Source organism: Paroedura picta, chromosome 13, assembly GCF_049243985.1.
Source record: "Paroedura picta isolate Pp20150507F chromosome 13, Ppicta_v3.0, whole genome shotgun sequence".
In the NCBI taxonomy this organism is placed as follows: domain Eukaryota; kingdom Metazoa; phylum Chordata; class Lepidosauria; order Squamata; family Gekkonidae; genus Paroedura; species Paroedura picta.
Genome location: NC_135381.1, coordinates 27,963,407 through 27,985,644, shown reverse-complemented (window position 1 = coordinate 27,985,644; position 22,238 = coordinate 27,963,407). Strand labels below are relative to the sequence as shown.

The following is a 22,238-nucleotide window of genomic DNA, read 5'->3' as shown; positions in this document are numbered from 1 at the left end:
AGCCCCTGCTCTGCTTGCTTTCCTGCCAGCGCCCCTGACTTCCCACCGCCCACTGGGGGGGGGCACTGCCAGCAGCAGCTGCGCAGTGCCACGCCAAGGGGGGGGGGCAGCCATTTGCTCATTTGCTTACTCAGGGTAACGCCTCAGAGGATATTATTGTCTGTTCTCCAGAGGCCTGTAAAGCTTTTAATCAGGTATCACTAATTCTTAGTCAAACATTTGTACATCGGATCCCTGCAGACTTCCAAGGCCTACAACTTTTAAATCTGTCACACAAATCTCTCCCTGTTGGGATTGCTTATGACTATGACTGCTTTAGGATGCTTAGGGCTGATCCTGCGTTGAGCAGGGGGTTGGACTAGATGGCCTGTATGGCCCCTTCTATGACTACTTCTGCTCAAACCTCTCACCTGTTTTTTTGTTCTCAGACTCCTTCTGGCAGTCATACTTTACTCCCTTACCTTGTGACTTTTCTTGTTGCACAGGGTCGTGAGCATGCTCTTGTCTGTGGAACCACTGACCTTGTAAAAATTTCTATGACTTTTACAAAACATGCTTTTCAGCATTCTTCCTTTCTACAATGTGCTTTGGCAGATTTTCTGGGAAGGATCTATTTTCTTTTCCACAAAGATTCTCATCTCATTCTCTTTGCTAACATTCCCTTAAAATTCAAAAGTCTCCTGTCTCCAACTCCCTTACAGGGAGTGCCCAGTCTTTTCTGACGGAGGAAAAACAAGACGTGCAATTGTTTTTATCAAACTCCTACAGGTGCTTGGCAAACTATACCGCAGGCCAAGCCTCTGCACAAAAAGCAGAATTAGTTGCTAATATCCTGGTTTTTAAACATTTACTTTCTGTTCTCTTAATATCATAGCAGATCCACAATATGTTATCCACTTGTAATGCTTATCTCTTTCAAATGCTTATCTCTCTCCATCTCTAGATTGTAATCTCGTACAGTCACTTTCTCAAAAAGAGATAAGGTTGATCTAACATGATTTCTTCTTGTGAAACCCTTGCTGAGTCTTAGAAATCACAGCTCTGTTCCAGCCGCTCAAGGACAGACTGTTTGATGATTTGTTCCATAATCTTGCCAGCTATAGATGTCAACCTGACAAGTTACCCAGATCCTCCTTTTTCCCTTTCTTGAAAATGGAAACCCGCCTCCAATCATCTGGCACTTCATCTGTACATCTGCAAGTTCTTTTAGTACCCTTGGATGCAGTTCACCTGGCCCAGAAGACTTTGTTTCATTTAAAGAAACTAGGTGTTTATGGACTCTTGAAAGGTGTCATTAAAAATTATGTGTAATTTAGGTCAAGCAGGTGAACAGACAGGCAGAGAAGCAGGCAAGAGACAGTTCAAAGCAGCTCCTGTCCTCTATCACTGGAGTAGCTTGCTCAGGCTGGATCTGACCCATTAGGTTGTAAAACTTCCAATACCATCACTGCTTATAGCTTTTTTCCACTTTCCTCTGAAATTCCCTTAATTTAAGATAGGGCAGGGGAGGGAGGAGTAAGACTGGAGCTTATTCACAATCACAATTGTCATTTTTTACCTAGAGAAACAGGCAGAAATACATAAGAAAAATCACTTTATTAAAAATTGTCACCTAGGCCAAACTGCAAAACAGCTTGCGATTATTTTACATGATTCCAACTCTTAAAAAAAATCTTCCTTCAGTACATTGGTTTCTCTAGAACTTTAATCCAACATGGGGAGAGGGGGAAATGGGACTTTTCATCTGCCAAGGATCAATCATTAATATTTACAAGCAAATATATAATTTAGTTTCCAAATCTCTGTTATGAACATTTGCTCTTTGTCCCTGTGTCTACAGATTAGAAAAAAATGCATAGCTCAAAGATTTATTCTGAAGAAAGTACCCTAATGCAATTCAAATGAATTCTACATTTTAGAAATATCTCCCAGGGGGAGGGGGATGTTTCCTCCTGGAATAACCGATAAAGTCTGAATCAGCACTGATACCAGGAGAACAACATTACGCTAAATAGTATTTAAATATGGCACACTTATACTTCTGGCTAAAGTGGATTCGGGGTGGTTGATTTTTTTTTTAACAACTTAGCCAGCTAATATATTAAAAACTTTATCCATGGAGCTGCTGTAGAAAGCAACACCTAAAGGTCATACCTGGGGGAAGTACGGAGACTGTTTAACTCCACTATGCTTGTCCTCCTGCAAACTCGGAGGAGCAGTGTCGACAGCCCCTCTCCCCTTCCAGTAGCATTGTGAATCAGGACCCAAATGCATTTTTGCAGCTTGCTATCTGCGAGGTTCTCTTTTGAGTCAAAGGGAATTTCAAGCATAGGACTGCAACAGTAGTGCTAATTTCTGGTACATGAAGGTTCTTATGCTTTTTCTAAGATGGAACACATACAAGGTTTACTAAGCAGCAGGATCATGATACTTTAGCATATCAGACCATCACAAATGGATGCTAAAGTCAAATAACAAAACACCATTGGCTAATCCAGTAATTTGGGGGGGGGGGGGGTTAATAGAAGATATGAGACAGTAGCTCCTAAAGCCAACAAACTGAAAGTGATTAGTTTGTGACAAGCATCTTCAGCTTGCTTATTCTTTAGTCACAAAAACAAAAGGACTTAATATTGATGCGTTAATAACAAACCACTGGTGACAGATGGGAATCTAAAGGGTTATTATGGTCTAATTAAAACTTTCAAAAGGAAAAATCCAATTCTGGAATTCACAAACCACTCAGTGACCCTGTCAGTATTCTTTGCCCATGAAATTGTTAAAGATTTTCTTGCTTAGATTTTTTTTATCAATTTATCCATCTAAACTTACTGAGTAGAACTGGAGAGGTGTGTACGCAGGGCAATTAGACAATCAAATTCCATGAAAGCACCAGTGGAAAGAGTGGGCAGATCTTTCCCATGTTCCCCTTTCCTCCAGCATCTGAGGGTGGGGTTTAATATGGATGAACAACCATGCAATACAGTAGGTGCATGTGCAGTGGAGATAGAACACTAAAGGAGTTCACCCTCTTTACCTCTGCTGCCCTTGAAGACTCTCATGAAACCCTCTCCCCAGTTGCTGGTTGTGGGTCTTTTTCAATCAACCTTCAGCATTGACTTCTTGCTTGAGGAATCCAAGAGAAAGCAGCTTCCAAAATTGCTGTGTTCATGACCCCTTCCCCCTTGATGCATCAGCCTGTTTATTTACACCACAAAAACTTAGGCATGCAAGATGTTACAGCTTACTACTTGCATTATAATTAAAAAGGAAGGGGAAATCTGATTTCCAGGGTCACAACACAGAGAAGAAGATGTAAAAGATACAAAGCCAAATATGCTACTTCAGCCCTGCTTAACTTTCTTAAAAACCACTAACCACACCAAATTGTGAGCTACTTTGGCCCAGAGCTCATAAAGATGGTAAAACACATAATAACATGCTGGTATGAATGGCAGGAGGGGTTTCAAAGTGCAGAATATCACCACCCCAAATAGAGGAAGAGCTCTCTGACATAAATTAAAAGCAAAAAGCAAAACAGCAGCATTCAGTCATCTAAGCTCAGACCTGCAGTCTGACATGTCTAGCCTAAACAAAGATTTACAACTTCTTTGGCCATTTGGCTTCTGAATAATTTTACCTATGACATGCTGCAAGGCAAGTGATGGCGGTAGGGTGTGTGTGATTGATACAGGTAATTGCTCTAAGTAAAGTGCCAAGTTGCTCCCCACCCCCAACATTTATGTTTCTGATGCCTGAGACACCCAATTTAGCAGTCACCTAAATTGCAGAGTTGATCAGCACTCTACATTAAAGCAGAGTAACTTTTGTTACTCCCAAATGAACACCCTCTTGAAATCCAGTTCTGTATATAGATGCTGCTCCTACGGTCAGCCGGCAATATTCTGTCGATTGCAATGGATTTGCACTAGCATGGTACCATATTCCTGATCAGGACATATAGATCTTCTGCCTTTTTGCAATAGCTGTGCAACACAAAGGGCATTTTTCAACAGCTTCCGCACAGTCTTTGCAAGTGACGAGGTGCCCACAAGGAATGAGGACCACAGAGATGGTTTTATCCATACATATTTTACACAGCTTCTCCTCTTGCAAACATCTTAGCTGCTCTTCAGTACTTAGGCCTATGGGTGGAAGGAATGAAAATATTTCACAAGGAAAAAAAGGTTACCAGCTTTTGCATTCCCCCTCCTTACATCTTCTCTTGTGACTCTGTATATAAAATGTCAAAACACAGAGATAGCATGGCATATTGGTTGGTACTATGTCTTAAATTGGGGGAATCTGGGTTCAAATCTCTACTCAGCCATAAAGTCTACAAAGGTAACACTGAGCCAATAATTTCCCTTGATTACAAGGATATAGAACAATCGAGAAACCCTTCATGTATGATAGCGATCCCCAACCTGTGGGCTGCGGACCACATGTGGTCCGTCGACTAACTGGAGGTGGGCCGCGAAGGATGCCTCCCCCCCCCCCGGCCCTTTACTTCATCCACGATCCAGCAGGTGCACATGGGACTATCTTGTTGCACAGAAACAAGCTCAGGGTTCCCATTGATTTGTCATTGTCATGAGTTAAAATTTCCATGAAAATAAAATGTTCCTTATGTTCATTGTTGTGGCATGTCTGTATCTTATTTTGAAGGGATGTTTAAACATTACCATAGCGACCAGAGTCAGAGAGCGTTAGGGCAGTGGGCCTCAGTAAAATTGTCAAGCGTTGAGTGGTCCCCGGTGATAAAAAGGTTGGGGACCGCTGATGTATATGACCCTGGGCTCCATGGGACAAGGGCTGAGACAAGCTATATACATTAGTATGGTGTATGCCGTAAGTAGTCCCCAATTCAAATTGCCTCTCAGCCATAGCTAATTCTACCTGTAACATGGGCCAAATATACTGGATCATGCCAGCTTTCCACTGGCAGAAGCCGATAATTTCCTGCCTTTTCTTCCACCAGCAGGCCATTTTCACTCCTAGAAAAGTTACATCAGGGTTTGGGGGGGACTGGTATGTGTATTTGGGGGTAGAAGCCATGTGGGATGGAGACTACAGGAAGAAGTATGAATTGAACCAGAACCTCCTCTCTCTTTCTTGTGCTCAGGAAAAGCTGGCAGCTTACCTTCTAAGGCTGCTGTAACGATTACAAAAGTGCCTTCAACACATGAAGTACGCATTTTAAGTTTTGTAGGCAAGGAAATTCGACAGAGCTCATGCCTCAGAGAACTCAGCCAGTAGAGTAACAGAAAACTAAAGGAAGAATTCAATCTCTGTCTCTGGTCTTAAAAACCTCACACAACTTGATGAGGTGGGAAGGGTTCTTGTATGTCCTCCAGCCTGCCCAAACAAAAACATCTCTTATCCACATTTCTTGTTTTAATGTTTTACAATGTAGTGTGCTCACCTTTCTGTAGAGTGCTCTCGCAGGGTACACTGCATTTATTTTCACACTGTGCATTTATTAAATCTGCAACCAGAGCCTCAATGGATATGTAATGTTCAGTCAAGAGGGGGTGCTTCCTTTCCATAACCCTCCTTATTTCACCCAGACTGAAACCCATCTGCATCACATTCTGGACAATATGGTTCTGTGACAGTTCCTCATCTGGAATACCAACAGTGGAGGAAAAATGATCCCGGAAAATCACTGCAAGCCACCATGAACCATGGGGAAAGGTGGGGTATAAATACTTTAAAAATACAGGTCGTGTCCTAAAAATACTGAATCATTTCATATATTTAAAGTATTAAGTTAGTTGCTCATTAATCAGTTTTACCATCAAATGCTTAAGTATGAGAAGAAAACTGAAACCTCCAACAAGGGAATTAACATTTCTCTTCCTCCCACCTCATTTGTTAAAAACAGTGTTGAAGCAGAAGGAATGTTTGCAACAACAAACAGTTGTGTGTGAAACTTCTGTGGGCTGGGAGGCTATTTTGGTGAGATACGAGAAATATTATCCCCATTTGACAAGTATTAGAAACACACATGAAAAGAAAGTGTGTGTGAGAGAAAGAATGATACATGAGATTATGCAAACGATAAACACACAAAAGATCCCATCAAGGGAATAAAAGATCCAATTGGAAAAGGTGCATAAGGAGACAAGTGGTCCCTCAGATATATGGAGCCCAGACTGTGAATGGCCCAATGTGCTCTCTGAAAATAGAATACATTAATAGACATCTCCAAAACTTTGCACAGTAACATATGATACTTACAACTGGTACAACCAAGCTAACAGCACCTCAAGTTGCATATTGAACACTTCAAACTATATGTGTGTCACACTCTGCAGATGCATTCAGTTACTGCTGGCATAAAAGGTAGAGGTATCCCCTGTGCAAGCACCGGGTCATGTCTGACCCTTGGGGTGGCGCCCTCTAGCGTTTTCATGGCAGACTCAATATGGGGTGGTTTGCCAGTGCCTTCCCCAGTCATTACTGTTTACCCCCCAGCAGCAAGCTGGGTACTCATTTTACCAACCTCGGAAGGATGGAAGGCTGAGTCAACCCTGAGCCGGCTGGTGGGATCGAACTCCCATCCTCATGGGCAGACCTTTCAGACTGCATGACTGCTGCCTTACCACTCTGCGCCACAAGAGGCCCACACAACTGCTGGCATACATACTCTTAAAGGTGTATAATATTAAAAGAAACTTCTGTATTCCATCTCTTGATTTAATCCTTTGTGTACTGTGTTGAATTTGTAATTGAAAAAAAAAAACTGGGTGATTTTTAAACTTTCTTAACACTGTATATTAGATATCATTACAGGAATGCATTACTTATATGTAATACTGAGTTAATGGTGGTTCAAAAACCTCATTTTTAAATTCAGGGCCAGTGCCACAGGATCTAGGTTTTTATTTTTTTTAATAATATTTTTTATTGATTTTCAGTGTTAATAAGTGAAAAAAGAAAAAAAAAACATCTTAACCATCTTAAATTAAGATTACCATTTTTGCCTGGCATCAGTCACAGCAATCACATGTATAGATATATAAGTAGTTTACTTATTAACAAACTTAACCCCATTTAAAATGAAAGTACTAGTTGGCAAGCAGCACTGTTCCCACACGGCTGGTGACCCCTACTGGTTATGATTCTCTCAGGACTCTCATATGTATTTGACCTCATCAGAAATTGTCTCAAGTTCTTGGCTTTTCTGAAGGAAATCAAGGGTGGATCTTTGCACCCAGGCACAGCTAGCAACACATGTCAATGTCTTAATATTATTTTATGAATGTTACATGTTCTGTTGGAAAACTCAAGACTGCAAATCACTCTATATGCTTAGAATCCAGTGGCACCTTTAAGACCAACAAAGTTTTATTCAAAGGATAAGCTTTCATGCACACATGAAAGCTGATACCTTGAATAAAACTTTGCTGTCTTAAAAAGTGCCACTGGATTCTAAATTTGTTCTGCTGCTTCAGATCAACTTGGCTACCCACTTTAATCACTCTCTATATATTTTGTGATAAACCACTTTTCCTGCAAAGGCATAATATGCAGTATGAGAATGTGTTTTGTATTTCTCAGCACCTAAATGGAGCTTGGTCATGTCTAAGTGGGGCTGCTTCATATCCCATTGTGAACACTGGCATACATACCTCCAATACGTGATGCATTTTCTGTATCCTTTATCTTAAAAAAAGAGAAACTTAGATTAGATTTTGGTTGTGATGGATATGAGGCACAGAAACGTAACAGGGAAAAAATATCTGTCTATAAATTGGCTGTTAGTATAATTGGTGCAACTCTCTTGATCAGATCTATCCATTAATTAAACATCAGGCTATTCTGATATTAATTGTAGGAATTTTCCAGTTAACAACAATGGGGGAGGGGGGTAAGCTTTCACACACATTTGTTTTCAACATTCTTCTGCCAACAACACATACAATATCAAGCAACTTAAATGTCACTCTTCTGGTCAAGCGATTAACCTATTCAGCCATATAGGGAAGGACCATCTGCTCACTGCCGGAGAGACACAGGCAGCTGAAACAAGCTACAGAGACAGTCCTCGGCAACCCATTAAATCAGTTAGATGACATACTGCATTGCCCAAAATTGGTTACTGAGGAGAAAACTACAAACTTACTGTAGAATCCTGTAGTGAACGAGTTAACTGAACATTGTTCACATAATCTTGTCCCTTTTCCTCAAGAAGATAGTTACATCTAGGGGAGAAAAATTGAACCAAAAAAATTGAGGTAACTTTTCCTACCAAGCAGCAACAACCAAAGGAAAACTGACTTGTTTTGTTTTGTTTCCCCTTCCTTAAACACACTTGGAAGTCCCCCATTTTTTCTAAGCCAAGGAAAATAGAAGTGTTTGCATAAGATTATGTTGGTCTGCAGTAGCACAACAAAAATTTGAGTCCAATGGCACCTCTAAGACCAACAAAGATTTATTTAAAGTTGATTGGGTGATCCCCACCACTCTCTCAGAGAGACAGGAGTAAATTTTTTCCTCTTCTTGTCTCCTTGGTGGGCATCACCCATCCTTCAGTTCTGGTACTCCAAGAACTACAACCTGAGTTATAACGTTAATAAACAGGTAAAAATAAATATGTAGTGATCCACACTTGACAGGTAACTCCCATCAGCAGGAGATATATGAAAAAACAGATAGTAGTAAGCTAAACAGCATAACAAATATATGTATACCAGTAGTATGCAGTAAGTATGAAAGACCTTGGATGTAATGTAACTTTTTGCACAGGTGCAAAAAGAATGGCATGCAAGCTGGTGTATAAAAAAGCAAATCAAAGACCAGTGTTTGTGTAATTCCTATAATGGACTAGTGGAGAATGTAGGCACTGATCCCAGTTATGGCAGATGCTTTCCACTTACATCACTGACACAGTCTGTGAAGTGCAGTGCCTCCAGCTGTGTGCAGACTATATATTAAGAAGTCCATATTGCCCTACTGAATGACAATATAGAGGGGACAGCCTGTTTCTCGAAGGCTGTCCAGGCTGTTGCCAAATCAATTATGTCAGAAAGGCTAAATGTGCAGTACAAAGCAGAGACAACCCACAAACACACATGTACACACACGCACGTTTATACAAGCCTGGTCCAGGCTTGTATGTGGTGTATTTGCTGTGTTTAAATTTTCCTAAGAATATTTACACATTTATTTCTATATGAGACATTTAAAAAAATGTTTTCATATGTTCAAATCTTCCTGGGTGCTAACATAAGAGTGCATTAGCTGGAGAGGACAGGGCATTTACTCCATCTCTGGCAGGAGGCCTACATGAGGCTCAAGAACTCTCACAACTTACCCATCCACCACTGGCAGCTGTCTCAAAGTGAGACTCCCCCAGTCACCTACAGGTGTCACTGGGCCATGGCCTTACTTGCTTTCCTGAAACACATGGTGCCTGTCATATTGGCTAATGGTGCTCAGAAGAGTCACGTGTAATACCTAAGCATCCCTGTTCTAAGCCCCGGGTGATTCTTCTGCAGGTCCTCATTGAACAAGAAAATGAGATGTAGGCATATGAAAACCGCTGCCAGTATAATATGCAATACAACACTCACACATGCACAGAATCAAGTGTCTTACCCTGGAAACCACTGGGAATGTTGCTCCCAAGGATCATCATCTGCCCTCCACTCTCGTAGTCCACCGCCACAGTGAAAGCAAAGAACATTATCACCATCTCCTATAGAGAAAAAGAAAGATCTGCTATATGGATCTGAGAAAATAAAATCTGTTCTTGTTTTCTACAGTTTGCAACTATAACACCTGGTAAGCAACTGGTAAGCAAATTTCTGTTTTATGCTATTAAAGCTCCCCTACCCTTCATATTTGTATCCCATTCTTCTGCAGTAAGACATACAGAGATCTGGCGACCCAATATGAGTTGACAAGTGTCATTTGCACACCGATTAGACAAGCTTCGTATAGCACCTTCTAATTTGGAGAGCCTGGTTTGATTCCCCACTCTTCCATATGCAGCCAGCTGGGTGACCTTGGGATAGACACAGTCCTGTTAGAGCTGTTCTCACAGAATCAGAGCTCTCTCAGCCTCACTTGCCTCACAGGTTGACTGTTGTAGGGAGAGGAAGGCAAGGCAATTGTAACCTGCTTTGAGATTCCTTTGGAGGAAGTGAAACAGACTGATAAAAACCAACTCTACTTAACAAAACAAAAGCTGCTGCAGCAACCAGCAAACAAGTATAACACAGGAATTAATGCCTAAAAGATACCATTGTCTGCTAAAGCCTGGCTGCACAATGGACAAGGCCAACATGAAATGAGTGCACACCCCAGACAAACCCTGTCCAGACATGGGCAGGCCACTCAAAGCGGATTTGAGGCCCTTAGACATTAATTTAAAAATGACCGAGTCATTATGTGCATAAAAACAAGTAACATATGTTATAACATTCCAGTCCTTCACTAGCGCAACCAATGAGTCACCAGGAGGCATCAGGTCCCGCATAGCATTTAGGAATCTGGCTGGAGACATAAATCTCTGTGGGCGAGCTAAAATACGCCTGCCGCCCAAACAGGGAGGGGGTGGTACCCGAAGTTGGGTCTTCAGGACAAAGACCATGGGAAGATGTTCATCACCCTCAGATTCACTTCTAGCCCAGTGCAAATATCTGTGTTTATTTAAGTACTAGTAATAAAGCCCGCTGTATGCCGAATACAGCGGGCGCTAGAAACTGACCTTGTCGGGCGGCGGCTCTCTGCCTAAGTAGGCAGCCCTGGCTAACAACTGAAATCATTGTGCACTCTGAAATCTGTGCACTCTGTAATGCAGTGGTCCCCAACCTTTCTGAGGCTGGGGACCGGCACGGGCCGCGCCCGGGCCGCGCCCGCGAGCCGCACCCGAGCCGCGCCTGCACATCGGGCCGCTGGCTGGCAGGGCCGCTGGTGGACTGTTTCTTCCTGGATTCTTGTTGGCTGCACAGAGGCGGCGCTGCAGAAGCCGGGGCAGGAAGCGAGCCGGGAGCGGCTGCGAGGACATGGCGGAGACCATTGTAAGTTGGGGGCGAGGGGGTGGTGCGCGGGGGCTGCGGCCTGCGTGGGAAGATCGGAGCCCCGGGAAGCTGCAGTCTGCTGAGGTTCCCTCGGAGGTTCCCTCGGGCGTCAGGCCAGGAGAAACTGCAAGCCGCGCTGCGCGCGGCTCGCAGTTGCTGGGGCTGGGAATCAGAGGGACCAATCGGCAGGCGCTTCGCGCCTGCCGATTGTTCCCTCTGATTGTCTGTCATGAGGAAGGGTCCAATCCGGACCCTTCCTCATCCCGGACACATCCCGCCCCAGAACGCCTTACTCTTTTATTTAGTCCGTGGCGCCCGTGGCGCCCGTGGCGCCACGGGCGGTGTTCAGATATGGTCTCAAATCAGAATACAAAAACAAAGGATAAAAACAAAATGCTTGTGATACTCTAGCATTTGAAACGGTTTGTAGATGTATTAAAATAAAACTAAGCTAAAATATATGAAGTATGAAAATATGAAAAATTAACAAAGAAAAAATTAAAAGTTTAGGAGATTAAAAGTTCAACATTTTAGATCTATGTATTACTTGTCCTTCTGGCAAGTTTTTATCACAAACACAGAATTTCACCGTCTGCAGGGAGATTTGAGGCTTTTCACCAAGAATCATAGAGTTGGAAGGGGCCATACAGGCCATCTAGTCCAACCCCCTGCTCTACGCAGAATCAGCCCAAAGAAGTTCTCTAATCCACTCTGCATTGTTTGATGTGGCATCACGTGTATTAGTGGGCAAAAATGTTTGGAGTGTGCTTGATTATAAAGTGGGCAGCAGAGGAGAATGTGTTCTGTTGTCTCAACAGGCAAAACATTACTGATACACAAGTATCATATAACATCTAATAGAGTAACCTATGCTTTTGATTTCACAGATTATTCTAAGGAGATTAAACAAATCATCATAAAACATTGGCATTTGGTTGAACATATACCATACCAGGGTGTATAGAAAACCCTGTAATAGCTTGAAGAAGGGGTAGGAATATCAAGGAACTGTTAACACCTAGGAAAAAATGGCAAAGCAATTTACCAAGGGGAAATCACAAATGTGGTAATTGTAATGAGTGTAAATATATGAGGGAGACTGACAAGTACACTCATGCTAAAAATTTTGCAACAGATATGGGATTTCATTACATGTCAAACAAGCAATGTGATCTATATGATACAATCTGAATGTAAATTGAGTTACATAGGAATGACAACCAGACCACTCAGAACAAGAATTGTGGAACACCAAAGCAAAATTAGGAACCATGGGTAAGTATCCCCAGTTGCCAACCACTGGATAAAACACCGACAGAGTTTGGAAAAGTTTTCTTTTTTCAGATTGGAAACACTGAACTGGGAGGCAACTGCAGAAGAATTTCAACAACAAGCATTATTCTGTGAGGAGTACTTTTATATCTTTAAATGCAGCACCCTGGACCAAATGGACTCAATTTAGAATGGGACTTGAAATGTTTCGTAAGAACTGATTGGTAACACCTTGGAATAATTAAATCTCCTATAACTTTGGAGAGTACTTTGAGTGGGAAGGTTTGTCACAGTAAGGACTCCAGAACATGATGAGCCGAGAGCCAAGGTGATGACTGATACAGTGTAACTTGAAAATATTGGAAGGTACATTGAGATAGTAAATGCTGGGTTATATACTGGATTACATATATGTTAAGGACCTTAGAAGTGAACTTTGATTTATGTACTTGAAGAGGAGACACAGAGGCCCTTACTATACTGCTGGCTGATGTTGGGGTCTCCTCAGGAGTCAGGCTCTTCCATGCTGAGGCTACTCCGTGGTCTCTGCCTGATCAATCCTTGTGCTCAAAATGGCCACCACGGGTCTCTGCACATGCCTCCACAGCTTCCCTGACTTCCTCCTTGAATTTGCGCTACTTGGCACTACTCTGGGAAACTGGCTTGTTAGTCGAGGTAGAGACTATCTCTGAAGACGGCCTGCCACCTTTGCTCCTTCCTAGCCCAGGACCATAGGTGCATTGAGTTCACCCTCAGAGACGAAAACGTCATCTGATTAATAGGAAGGTCTGCTCTAAGCTTGACATGCTGCACTCCCTACTAAGGCAGGAAACAAACTGAATTCCCAGGCGACTCCACCTAGTTGGAACAGGAAAAACATCTAACGTCCTGCCTCCCTGACAAAGTGCACAGAGATGTTCTCGCCCCTCAGATGGAGAATGCTGTTGCTTGCGTCCTCACCCAAACCCCATGGAGGGCCCACATTACCCCAATCCTCCCGCAGTTGCACTAGCTACCAATTGACACCTGATCAGGTTTAACGTGCTAGTACATTCAAGGGTGTAAGAGCTTAGGGTCCTGCATACCTCAAAGACTGTCTGTCTGCATATATTTCCCAAAGAATGACTCACTCTATCCATTATAACAATTTGGTTATTCCTGACCCCAGAGGTCTGCCTGCTCTCAACCAGATCTACAGCTTTCTCAGCTGTGGTCCCAACCTGATGGAACAAGCTCCCCAACGAAGTCAAGGCCCTATTAAACACAACGAATTTCATGGAGCCTGTGAGATGGAGCTCTTCCACTAGGCTTTCAGATGAGGCCAACAGTAGGTACTTTACCACAACCAGTCCCTTTACCAGGCAACCTGACATCCAATTGTCCCTGTTGCAACCTGTTCAATTTTTCAAGATTACCCATATGTTGTGCTGTATCTTTCTTGTTCATGCTGTTCAATGTTCCATGTCCCTTTCCCACTCCCCCACTGAGACATGGCCCTAAGACATCAGAGCAAGGGGCAGTATATAAATAACATTACATTAATAAATAAATAATGCAAGTGTGAACTGTTGTCATAAATATATTGTTTCTCTCTCATGCTAAGTTTCTGTGACTGGGGGATGGAGAAAGAGAGGGTGCTATAAACTCTTAATATATTAAAATTTACTCATAATCAAGCACAGGAAGAGGGAAATTTCAAGTGTATAAGACACAACCCTAAATATTCTCAATATTTTTAAAGGAGGTTTCTTCAGTACTTGCACAAAGCCTCACTATGATACAGCTTCTTAGTGTACAGAGTAATTACATACTAGTTATAGTTTTAAATTCATTGTTTGCTAACCCGGTGATGACCTATGCAAAAATATTGCCATATATTGTACATAATTTATCCCATGTATAGTGGCAAGACAGATTATGACACCCTGTGTCCAGCTTACCTATGCTGTAAAACCCTGCTTGAGCAAGCTGCTCCTTGGTAACCGAATACCTCCACGTAATAAAAGACTTGAGTCGTGCTTCATAACCTGCCATAGATGGGTTTTTTGGAAGTCTGGGATTATGTGCTTCACTTCTATCCAGTTCTGCACTGCTCGACTGATTTGGAACATTTTCAATATTCCCAACATCATGTCCAAGGACAAACAAACACTTAGGGAAGTGACGTCTATGTTCTGACCATGCCTGGTCACAAGGTTCCCAGTTTTTCAGTCTGCCTCCACAACAGAAGCACTCTACTTGATCTGCGATTCCAGTGTAATATAACCCTGCATTGGCTAAGTCTGCTGGCTTAATGGGACAGTCGGTAGGCCAGTTATAGAAAGACCTCAGCCTGGCTTTTACAGTACACATGGCAGGTGTCCTGGGATACAGGCTGTCCGAAAGGTCCACCACCTGCCCGCTTCTCAACAGATAATCTGCATGGAGGTCAGAGGAGGAGTTGGAAGACTGTTGTTGAGTGGTGTTTGCAAAGCAGTCTTCGGATAGCTGGTGAGTGTTTGAAAGAGAAGAATGTATACCATTCTCCCAACAGTTCATGCTGTTAATAAACACACAGTTAGGAGAAACAGTTTTGTGCCTTCCAGCTGCTGAGTCACCTTGCTGCCATTCTTCTACGGTTGCATGACAACTAAAGCACCTGACTTTGTCCCCTTCTCCGGTGTAGAAGAAGCCAGCTCTGGCAAGAGTCAAGGCAGAAACAGGACAATAATTTGGAAACGTAGTAAATGTTTGTAGTCGCGAGCACTCTTTCGTCAGCTCTCTGTCAGGGTCAGTACCATGAGTGTCACCAGTTTCGAAACTATTTGGTCCATTACACGTCATCCCTCCTTCAGGAGTCAGGTTATCTTGAGTTTGCCTATATAAGAACACATGCAAGTTTAGAAATTATTTTAAAGTTTGTTTAATAGCCTGTTATCACAGAGTGACAAACCCAAATGTGTACCCCATTAGCAATGCATTATATTAATTATATTAACATTTTTAAGAAAGTGATTATACAAAAAAGAACAAAGCTCAGAGATTTACATCTTTTACATTACAATACAGGATTACATTAGTCAATTTTGTTACAACATTAGTAAGACTTGAGTATGTATTACATCATAACTCAAATTTACTGTATTAAAGTGGTGGAGAGAAGAGTGAAATATGCTAAAACGCACATATGCTAAAATGGACAAACATTTACAATGCTGTAAGAAAGCCCTGTAGAAACATGATTAGGTTGATAATTATCTAAATATGACTCCAATTTAAACTAAAATCTTTATACAAATAAGAATTTTATACAGGCATGTTTTATATCACTATACATTTATTTTATAAACTCATTACATAAAGACAAGATTATTATTTTTGAAGTGATAAAGAAAACAAGAGCTACAACCCAAACACATTTTCCATGAGACTTACTCCTATCTGCTTAGGATAGCTCCCTAATAGAATTCTTCAATATACTTTATACAGTGGCCTTGAAAAGTGGTAATAACTAAAGGCTTCAAAAATTACATGCTTATTTGTAAACCAAAAAGACAAGCACAAAACCCAATAGATTATTACATATGTTTTATTTTTATTACTTCATTTATATCCCACATTTCTTCCCAAGAATTTGAACCTGGATCTCTAGCTCCTGCTCACACATTCTAACCACCACATAATGCTCAGTGACAGCGGATGACTTGGTGACAGTGATACACATTCTGCTATCACAGAGTCCCCAAATCACATGACATTTATAGGCAAGAAGCCTGACATCCCAATTTAGCCTGATATAATCAGTGCTTGGAAGCTCAGCAGGGTCAGCCATGGTTAGCACTAGGATGGAGACCAAGGAAGAAAGGGGCTGCTATGCAGAAAAAGGCAATGGTAAAACAATCTCACTCTTTTCCTTCACTTGAAAGCCCCATGCTCCTGAGGTTGCCACAAGGTGGCTGCATCTTCATGTCACAGTGATTATCATTATACTGTGAAGGCAGCCATAATACATACTGGGTAACTTCACTGATCACTGTTTATTTCAGTCAATGAAAGTTCATTGCTCTCTGCTCTCATCATTCATATTAGAAATTACCCGGAAGCAGGCTGTAAATGTAAAGTTTTCAAAGCAGGTTATATTATTACACTGAATAGCAAAACAACATAATGGAGTGTTGTACTTAGTTTGCTGGACAGACAAGTGGCTTTATCTTTCAGGCATCATCCGGAGTCAGCCTATTTTTAAGAATTAGATTACTGTTTAGACTCTGAGTTGTAGAATGCCTGAAATCATAACTAAAGCTCTTAATTTGTTGAAATGGTAAGCCTGCGCAGCTGCAGAAAGGTCAACTATACCAGCTGCCAACCAAGAGAGGATATTTAAAAGCATTTTATCCTGATACAGTCAATTTATTTCAGTTAAATTGATCTGAGGGTTTCTGGATTGTTCTCTAACCACAGTATCTAAAAACAACAAAACAGCTAGTCTGCAACATTTATTTAGCTGATTAACCAGCTAAGCAATTAAATATCCTTTCGGTAAAAATGTGTCCCCAAAAAAGCATGTAATTTAGATAATAGGTATTTCGGAAAAACACGTAAGAAAAGCATTCCTGGTGATCCCGTATTAGAGTTGGGCGCTTGGGCATCCGAAGCGGCTGCACATGCCCAAAGCAGCCAGCACCGCGTCGCAGGGGGGAGGGGAGGCGTGGGTATCGATGCGTCAACCGGCGCACACACACAGGCGCACACACATATACTGGAAGGAATGCCACTTCTAAAATGGTTTACATAGAATAAAAATCCAAATGTTGGTGAATGATTAACTTATTGTATTATGAACTGAAATGTATCCAAATCAATTTGGATGCATCAGAATTGATTTAGACAGCTCAATACTATACTGTGGGTGATTTGGGTTGTGATTTGCTGTGTGATTTGATGGTGGGTTTGGGGTGACTGGATGAGAAAACCCTCAGGATCCATGCTTTGAAGTGACGCCTTTGCTCCCTGGTATTTGCCAAGCAGGTGTGGATCTATGATTTTTCTGGTGTATGCTGTGGCTATTGATACAATCAGTGATCTTATGCTCAGTTTGGGATGATAATGCAAAATTATTGAGGATTCAACTATGTTCTTGTGCTAGTCCGGCACCACAACGCTGTGAATGCATGATTTTTGTGGTGTTGCCTATACTCTGACATAGTGTACAGCATGAAAGTAGTTTTATTCCATTTCAAAAAATCATATGAATTCATAAGGATCCAACTGTTGGATTCACATTTTTGGGCTGCTGTAGTGCCCCAAAATGTTGAATCCATTTTGTTTGTGATCCAGTCTATAGTCCTGTCTTTCACATGCAATTTTATACCAGATTTGTTATTCAATTTTAAACAGTGGAGGATCCACGTAGATCTGATTTTTACTTTATTCCAAATGCAAGCTGGGAAACTTGTTTGATTCCCTGTAAAATAAACCTGCTGTGTAAAGAATAACATAAAATATATTAGAACAACAAATATGTTGGGTGACAAAGTAAGTATATGGCAGCAACTGCCTCAAATTAAACGTACAAGCTACCAATTTTTTAAAAAGGCTTATAGAAGCAAATTGCCAGTGTGAGACATATCTGAAGACTTGTTTGACGGCAGCAATTTAATGCCACCATAAACTTTTTAGATGTTTCGAAAATTAGATTGACGGGGGAAAAATGCTAGACTGGAGTCTTGTTTGTTCTGGAAGCCCTGCCGTACTTGTCTCACATGAGCTGGTACAGCAGGAGTGGGCAACCCAAAGCCCCCCCCCCCATTTTTAGCATGTACATGTGAAGGTGTTCGTGCACCAGCAAAAATAGGAGGAGGGGGCCTACTGGAGCATGCAAAGCCCCAGTACTGGTACTAGCTTCTCAGGTATCTGCCTCAGACTTGGCTGGTGGCTGTTCAGGTCTTGGAGGTGATGACTGACATAAGCCAATGCCTGCTGTCTTTTATTGCACTGTTGATTTCAGCAGCGATGCCAGGGCAAGATCATGTCCTTGATGGCAAGTAAAACAGCCTCATGTGCTGATGTAGGCACAAGTGAAGGTGAGATGCCTACTCCTCTGCTCTACAGCAATGCTCAACAACCTGCTCTTCAGCTTTGTAGACCAGAAACATGCCACTCAGGACTGCACATGCAAATCAACCTTGGAAGGGTTTCCTCCCCCCCCCCCCCGCAATATATAAAAGTGACTACAATACAGAAGAAATGTGCCCAGAAAAGCTGACCCCCCTCTAATTTCTTCACATCCCAATTCTATGCACGTGTACTTGGGCACTGAAGTAGGGAAGACTTTTAGGTAAGTTATGTGTAGATGACTGCGAGGCTGAGTTTGCATTTTGTTTTATTTTAATAATTAATGGTGCATAAAAGCCATCTGACGGTGGGGATGGGGTTGGACGTCATTTGTCACCCCAGAATCAAGGTGGTATTTCCTCCTCAGCCCTTGCCCCTGCAGGCTGAAGGAGATACTTCTTCCAAACCCACCTGGGGATGTGTTCCTGCAACTTTAAACTCAGCCCTGCTGAATCATCCCGAGGCGAAGCATTCCATTCTCTCCTCGAAGCCACCACGAAAGCAAAAGCAAAAGTTAAAAAACCCAGCCCTGCAACTGCTGCTCTGGGCCGTTTCCATCTAATCCTTGCGGCTAATGCCTATTCTTAAATATATATATATAAAATAAATAAACTACTCCCCTTTTAAAGCCAGCAAACCTAACAGGCGTCACCGTATTATCAAAAGTATTGTCAATCGAAGAGACGAACTTACCATTCTTTAAAGGCACTGTCGATCCTTCCCAATAGGACAAAGTGTAGCAGTTAAGGTCATGCGGAAACTATCAAATAGGTCTGCGTAGTAGCAATTCTCACGGTGAAAATCCCCTACGGCAGGGGTAGTCAACCTGTGGTCCTCCAGATGTCCATGGACTACAATTCCCATGAGCCCCTGCCAGCAAACGCTGGCAGGGGCTCATGGGAATTGTAGTCCATGGACATCTGGAGGACCGCAGGTTGGACTACCCCTGCCTACGGAATTGTTCCGCTCTAAACCTATCCTAAAGCGAGAACTTGTGGAGTAACTCAGCACAGAACTATATGATCAGTCAACTTGACCAAAGAGACAGAGGGGAAAGGGAAAGCAAACGCGTGAAGGGGGAAGCGGAACGCGTGCAAGCGTCGCTCTCATGGGGCTGGATTCGAGAGAGGGAGGAATCCTGCTCCGGCTTTTCTCCTTGTGCAGAAAAGGACCTGCTCGAGGCGTGCTGCAAATGGACACATTTCCCTTCACCTAACGGGAGGGGTGGCGGATTTCGCCATAGCAGCTCCTGTCCGGGGCTGGGCAAGCAATGCCGCCGCTCTGCTAAACTATTAGGCGAAGGGCGTGCGTGTGCGGCACCCTTTCCCCCACCGACGAGTTTCCTCGCCTGCCTCCAGCAGCCTCCCATCCCTTGTATGATGGGCGCAGGCTCTCGGGTCCCTTTCGTCCGCAAACCGGAGCGCTCTGGGTTGGAACTCACCGTGCTGTCCTCCTTCCAAGGATCCCCGTCGTCTTCTCCGCCACCGGCTGCACGAATTGGTTTGTGGAGGTGACAAAATGGCGGTTTTCCCGGCCTTGGGAGCGTCCGACCCGGGCGGAGGAAAAGGGAAGCGCCTCCCTGCGGCTCTGGAGAGTAGCCACAAGCCTCTAGGACCGAGCGACACCCGGCGGATTAAAAGGCCGAACTACAGCTGATCTCTCTCTCTTCCTCAAGCAGCCAGGTTGACACACATACTGGCGAAACGAGGCGATCTAGACCTGACTGCAGTGCCGGATTTAGGTTAGGAGAAGCCCTAGGGCCAAGGCTATTACACTTCTGAGTGTAATCCCCCGCCTGCCCTCACAACTAAAGGGAGATGGTAGAGGCAGGAGTATTTGAAACAAAACTGAGTAAAGCAGAGGATGATGACAGGTGTGTCAAATTCTGCAATTAACAATTCCTCCTCTAAAATAGTAAGATTTTCTTGTTAAATACCATGGTAGTTTAAAAAACGTAAGTGTTGAGATTAATAGCTCTGTAACATCCCTGTAGGCAGTAGCTCTTCTTTTTAAATAGGCTTAAAGTGCATCTGGGAATATTGGTGTTATCCTAAATGTAGCTCTTGAAAGGAGTCCAAGCCAAGCATCAGGACTAAGGTGACCAGATTTTAACATTGGTAAAGCGGGACACCATTGACTGGGGGGGGGGGCATTCTTGCTTTAAAATTTGGTCTATACGGAGCAACAAAAAGTTTCATAGAACGCAAAAATAGTACTGTTATATGTTTTAATTTCAACATAAGAACAATTTTCCAGGTGCCCCCAGATGTCCCTCCAAAAGTGGGACAATCTGGTCACCTTAATCAGGACCAGCGGTGCACTTCTACCATTTCCTTGCCATTTTCTTACTCTTGTGAAGGTCTGTAGTTGACTTTTGGCTAGGTGGCTTTTGCTTGTTGCTCAAACTCATAAAAATCTTCTCTAACGTTGCTTTAAAAATCCTGAAGTAAACTGCACACTTACAGATGTATTCAGTAACAGTTCTGATTTCTGAATGACCTATCACAGGAGTCCAAAAATGTAGCATAAGCATACATTCCAGTTCTTCCATTTTTTACAAAAGATTGTTAGGGTTAAAAACCTCTTAACTCGGTGAGCTGTATTCAGTGGGGTTCTAGCAAGGGGGGGGGCAGCTAGCAATATATGTGAGCCAATGTTGTCTTTTGCTTCCTAGGGCCCAGGCCTACCCTAAACAGTTTAAGAAAATGGAATATTACAATGAACATGACATGGGTGACACTAGTGTTGAGTTAGTGGCTTAAGGCAGTATGGTTCTGAAATGGAGTGCAAGGAAAATGGCTAAAGGGTTGTTTATAGCAATTTATTATGATAGCATGTGTAAGAAAGGCCAAAACAGTGTCAAGAATATTATACACCTTAGGCTGGGGAGGCCCTCTAGATTTTGAATCCCTAGGTTTCAGCCTACCTAGCCTATTGGTAAATCCAGGCTTACCTGAATGGATAGAAAGCATGGCACTACATCAGAGGACATGGAGAAGATCAGAAGGCCCATGTCCTAATGCTTGCTTCTGTTTAAAATCCCACTGTGCTCCTTTTATGTTTGTGTAGACAATTGCAATGTGAAGGAACATTCAAAGATGGAAACATCCAGCACCTGCACTCTGAAAGGGTATAGGATTGCAACCTAACATGGAAGTGACATCCGAGGAGACCTGTTTAGGATTGCTCCCACAATCTGTTTTACCTGCTATCATCTCATTCTCTTGCCCCCAGGGACCAAATAGGATCCTGATCAGGATTATACCTAAGTCCTTTTTAGTAAATAGGCTTACTCTGTTTATGATTATACTGACATGGTCTAAATATGATGCACACATATGTCATAGCTAGCCTTGGTAGTTCATACATACTGGAGGATGAGGAAGAGGTAGTAGCAAGGGCTGTACCTCCTAGCTTTGCATTAAAAAAAACTCCATGTTAAACTGAATAAAATGAAGTTCAATAGGGACAAATGTAAAGTTCTGCATTCAGGTAAGAAAAACCAAATACACCAATATAGGATGGGGGAGACTTGTGCTGATGTTATAGGAATAGATCCTCTTGCAGATTTGAGGCCAGTCTAATCCTGGTCCCAGCCCTGACGGGAGAGAGCCTCAAACACCTGGCAGAAGTTCCGCTAAAGGCCCAGTGGAACTCGGAGAGCTCTGACAGGTCCCACAGTTCTTCAGGGATCTCATTCCACCAGGTAGGGGCCAGGATTGAAAAGGCCTGGCCCTGGTTGAGGCCAGGCATGCTTCCCAGGGACCCAGGATCATCAGCAGAGTCGTCTTTGAGTTTATTTTGAGCCAAAAATATAAGGACATAAGGCAGACCATTACT

General features: G+C 42.7%; 1 protein-coding gene across 3 annotated transcripts; it reads right to left on the bottom strand.

Moving 5' to 3' along the window:
* Positions 1-1,577: 1,577 nt before the first annotated feature.
* XIAP (X-linked inhibitor of apoptosis) lies at positions 1,578-20,031 on the bottom strand. 3 transcript variants are annotated; one of them, XM_077307663.1, is made up of 7 exons: positions 19,840-20,023; positions 14,246-15,162; positions 9,607-9,706; positions 8,132-8,210; positions 7,638-7,671; positions 5,426-5,626; positions 1,578-4,145 (listed from the first exon to the last, which is right to left on the bottom strand). In XM_077307663.1, the coding sequence occupies exons 2-7, from the start codon at positions 15,126-15,128 to the stop codon at positions 3,952-3,954; spliced, it is 1,491 nt and encodes a 496-aa protein (XP_077163778.1). In that variant the 5' UTR covers positions 15,129-15,162; positions 19,840-20,023; the 3' UTR covers positions 1,578-3,951. The 3 variants fall into 3 exon arrangements, with proteins under 3 accessions (XP_077163778.1, XP_077163779.1, XP_077163780.1); XM_077307664.1 differs by lacking the exon at positions 19,840-20,023 and adding an exon at positions 19,092-19,187; XM_077307665.1 differs by lacking the exon at positions 5,426-5,626 and having other exon boundaries at positions 19,840-20,031.
* Between the last annotated feature and the right edge of the window lie 2,207 nt (positions 20,032-22,238).